This window comes from Vigna radiata, chromosome 7, assembly GCF_000741045.1.
Source record: "Vigna radiata var. radiata cultivar VC1973A chromosome 7, Vradiata_ver6, whole genome shotgun sequence".
NCBI lineage: Eukaryota > Viridiplantae > Streptophyta > Magnoliopsida > Fabales > Fabaceae > Vigna > Vigna radiata.
The window spans coordinates 29,395,897-29,400,766 of NC_028357.1; the positions used below are offsets into that span (position 1 = coordinate 29,395,897).

A 4,870-nucleotide genomic window follows, 5' to 3' on the forward strand; every position below is an offset into this window, starting at 1 on the left:
GATTTTTTTTAAAATATATATATATATATATATATATATATATATATATATATATAGTTTTTGTGTAAGAAAAGTATTAGTAATTATGGATTACTATAACATTAAAATTTTACAATGTAATACTTTATATATATAATGTATCAGAATTAATAAATATATATTAATTACGACAATAAGTTACATATAGAAATAATAATAATAATAAATAAATAAATAAATAAATAAAAATAATATTAATATTAAAAATAATAATTATAATAATAAATAAATGAATATTTGGTTATTATAATATATATATATATATATATATATATATTAAAAATAATAAAATAATAATATGTTATTATATTAAAAAAAAAGATGAAGGTAACTTATCTCGTAAAAAGAGATAAACCCCTACCATTTAGATAAAAAAGAGAGAAATGAGATAAACTATACGGCCCAAGGTATTCCTGGAATGGATTTTTCGCATGTTCTGATGCTAAGAATTTATGGTACGTTATCATACAACAAAAGCAATCAAAATTACTTTATAATTGGGGGTATTTTATCCTACATTCCATACAAATTTATCATCACTTTCTTCGTTCCGAAATGAAAAAGATGGGAGGGATAGATATTAATGGGGGTGTAAAAAGTAACAATTGATAATTAGATCACTTTTATACGAGGTGATCTTGGGGGCCTTTGTATATGTTTTTTTTTTTTCTTTCTCTTCCATCCTTCTTGTAGTGTTGTTGGGCCCTAGTTCTTTTGTATTGAATAGATGGACTCCGTAGCTCGATCGCCGCCATCTTTTTATATTTTATCATCTGCCCAGAAAATTTCTTTATCTTTCTCTTGGTTTTTAGCCACATTGCTGAAAACGAACAAGTTGGTGTAATTTATTACTTTAAATATATTTTTTGTCTTTACTTAGAATCAAATCTTTCAAACATCGGTTAGCAATTCTTCCTCGTCAAAAGATAATCGAAATTATACATTATAGCCATTAGCCAAATTTATTGTGGTGTGCGTGTGCGCCTGAATTAAATAATAAAAGTATTTATTATTTATTTAATTCATAATCATGAAAATAATATTTTGTGAGGACAGATTATTTTTTGTGGAGTTTGAAAAATAATTGCATATGTAGTGAAAACATGTGAGAAATAGTATTAAAAGCATGATATCATGTGCAGCGAATAAATTTTGTAAAGCTGCTCAACACATGAGTTTTCGATTGCGACAGTAGAATATACCATGATATAGAATAAGACAAAACCTGTTAACAAAGATAGGATGCAAAAAGTTAAAAAGGTTATTGCTAAAATATCTTCCTTTTTTTTCCTCTTCGTACTCCTCTCCTTGTCACACTTTCATTTTCATTTTCATTTTCGCTTTCTTTTTCTCCATTTTTCTCTTTCTCTTTCTTCTTTTTGTCTTTCTTCAAATTTGACATTCATCTTCATTGATAATTTAAATTTTAAAATTTCTCAATAAATTTAGGTTTAATAACAAATTTACTTTTCGATAATGATTTTTTTTAATAATTACTATAAAATCAGAAGTTATTAAATTCTCGTAATGTTTATGTCATGCTACCATACAAAAAAAGTAACATCATAATCAATAATGTTGAGATAATGCTAGTGAATGGATGAAAATTTCATGATAAGATAAAAATCACTTAATTCTAAAGATTATTGGGAGGCTAAATGCTCACATCTACAAATTGGAATATCAAGATGACAAATTAAACAAATAACGAGACAAAAATACGATTTAGGGAAGATAAGAATAATATTATTTTTCCAAGATATTTCTACAGCATTTTTTTTCTTCACTCTCTTTTCATCATATTAAGTTTTTTGTCATCCTTTTTTATTTCTATCTTTATTATTCCTTTAACAATAGTCTTACTGTAAGCATCAATTATAGAATTGAAAGTAGAAATGTTTCATGAGCGAAGAAGACTATTTAGACCAACCGATTTAACCATTTTCTATTAATGAATCTATGCTACTCATTTAAATATTGTGATATCCAACAAAGTTCACATGATGGCTACCAGTCCACCAGAGATTCCTTTGTACCAAGGTACGTGCGATGAAACAAGCCCATCACTATTTAAAACTTAATTTTGTAAAACATGCGAAGTGGTCCCTTATACTTTGTCTTTAACCACAGATATCCCAGTTAAATTGTTGTTATTCAATAATTATGAATAAAATAAATGTCACTTATTTCGGATAAGAATAGATTAAAAGGACTAAAATCAAAGAATAAATGTTTTAATTTTTAGTATCGTGAATATTATTACGTACTAAATAGGAATAACACTTCTGAAGAACCAAAACAAAATAGTAAGGGAAGTTATAAAATGCATAGTTTCCAAGGCTGTAAGCCTTTTTGCAAAAAGTTAAATCCCACTTTCCCATGATGAATCATGCTACGGCATTGCCTCTCTCTCACCGGTTCAGTCTAATGCATCTAGCAACTATTTTGTAGTTTTATTCTACTTATATTTTCTACATATTCAAGCTAATTAACAACAAATATTAGATTTAACACACTGAATTCCTGCTCTTTGTTGCAGCTCAGTCTTCTGCATCCTCTACATAAACTGCATCAGTCCTACTCTCAGATTTCCAGCCAGTTCCTTCACGCTCATGTTGAATTCATCTTCCATCTGCCATCAATTCAAACAAACCAACACTCGTTAACATTGTGAAATTTCAAAATCTTTTTGCAAACTCCATTAAATTTAAAAAGGTTCCTTAATCATGTGCAGTTGTTTTTAAGGGAAATGATTTTTTAATAGTAACAATAGTACGGTACCTCGGCTACGATGGTTGCGTCGAGAACAGAGGAGCCGAAAGATAAGGCGCTGCTATTGATGACTGAGAGATGAAGTTTCTCTATCTCTCTAAAAATGTTCGCCAGCACTGCCTTTTCTTTCTCGCAGAGGATTCGAATCAGCACGTTCTTCTTTGACACCCTTGCTTCTACTTCTGGCAGTAACAGATTTGTTTTGGATGAGGGATCGTCAGAATTTCCGAACTCATCGGAATTTGATGAAGTGTCTGAGACATCCTCGTCCGCAGCAGCACAAACCTGAGATTTCTTCCCACACGTCACCGGTTCATGGCTTTTCCTTTTGCGCTGTCCCTCCATCACTTTCACTTTTTCCTTCAACTCCTTCACGTACCTTATAGCTTCCACCAATACAGACACCTTGTCCATCTTCAAACAAATTACCATTCCTTAGTGCCATAATACAAATCTATCTATCTATATATAATATATATTTACATGTTTGAGTGACATGATCTCAAAACTTAAATACACTAAAAAGAAAAAAATGAACCTTTTTGAGGTCTGGAATAAGGGATGAGAGGGCTATGAACTGCTGGCTAATTTTTTCTCTTCTCATTCTCTCGGCAATTATGTGATCTTGTGTGTGATGAGAAGATCTGGTTGACGAGCCCGTTTTCTTGCTCTCCTGAGTGACACGTTTTGATTCATTCTTTGAAGGCAGAGCTATCCCACGTTTCACAACCTTGGTTTCTGGTTTAGTAGCCGATTCAACCTTAGCTGTTGGTGGATTGGTGTTGTCAAAGGAAAGAATATAGGAGCAGGGTGTGGAAGCTCTCATTTGTGATAGTTGTTCTGTTTTTGCAGAGTTTGAAGTGCATGTCTTGAGTAACTTCAAAGGCCTCTCTTCTATGCCACTCTCAGTCACTGAAGAGTGACTCTCAGTGGAAAATGAGCTCTGCGGGTTCTCTTCTAATGCAGTGGCTATATCACGAGGAGATGCTAAACTTCCATTAACATCCTCCACCTTTATGTCTGATTGACCGATGAAACTGTAGTCATCTGGCTCCTGGAACAATGCAGTGAAATTTAAGCAAAAAGTAATAGAATGTAAGCATTAATAATACCGATATTTATAATAATATGATTTTACCATATCACAGAGCCAACTAGTCCATGATTCCTCCATTGAAGTCATGCTGTTACAAATTTTGCTTCAGTTTCCGCAAGCACGACAATGGTTCCTGAAAGTATGAAGTAAAACTAATGGTAGTCAAGTAGGTTGATACACATTCTTTAGTTCATATATACCTTCCAAGAGAAAACGAGACCTCAATTACCTCTTCCAGCAAATCTAAGGAAAAGAACTCACAAGTTGGGCCGTTTAGATTTATAGAGGGTAGCACCCCATCAACACGCATGCGCAGATTCTTCAATTTTTAGACATATTCTATTACGTGTCCGAAAGTGCTTGTTCCACATGCCAATTTACCAGCTCATCGGAGCTTGAGGTTGTTGACACCTTAACCTGTTTAGAGTGAATCACCCTGGGTGATTTCAAAACAACACATGCACATTCTATCTCTGCATATTATTTTGTACCTGCGACATTTTACTGTCTGGCTGATTGTCGTATAAACTTTTTTTTAATGTGCCCTTAAATTTTGATGCTGCCGTAGAATTTAATGTGAGTGCCTATAAACCATAAAATTGTCTAAGAAGTATTATTCAAGCAAACCAAAAGTTGGAATATTCGGCCATGTTTTTAGTTTACTCTAAATTTATGTTAAAAATACTGGATTATAAATATACTTGATATTATAGTTAATCAACAAAACCGTTTTTTTTACCATTTTGGGTATCGGATCTTTAAAAAAGTTTGTAACTTAGATAAGTCTAATGAAGAAGTAGTGTATTACTCATACTATTTTACTTTAATTCAAATGAATTTGTGTTAAATCAATATGACTTTTTTAAATAAAAAAAGAAAAAAAATTGAAGTTGTGTTACAGCTTCAAAGGATTGCTATGTTTTATAAAATGTATTGAAGTCATATAAGTGTTGGAAATTTAAC

At 31.5% G+C, this 4,870-nt stretch overlaps 1 protein-coding gene across 1 annotated transcript; it reads right to left on the reverse strand.

Annotated features, from left to right (window-relative positions):
* Positions 1-2,322: 2,322 nt before the first annotated feature.
* On the reverse strand, positions 2,323-4,309 carry LOC106767951 (transcription factor bHLH18). Its single transcript, XM_014652918.2, has 5 exons — positions 4,137-4,309; positions 3,950-4,040; positions 3,350-3,865; positions 2,821-3,225; positions 2,323-2,671 (listed from the first exon to the last, which is right to left on the reverse strand). The coding sequence occupies exons 2-5, from the start codon at positions 3,992-3,994 to the stop codon at positions 2,597-2,599; spliced, it is 1,041 nt and encodes a 346-aa protein (XP_014508404.1). The 5' UTR covers positions 3,995-4,040; positions 4,137-4,309; the 3' UTR covers positions 2,323-2,596.
* Between the last annotated feature and the right edge of the window lie 561 nt (positions 4,310-4,870).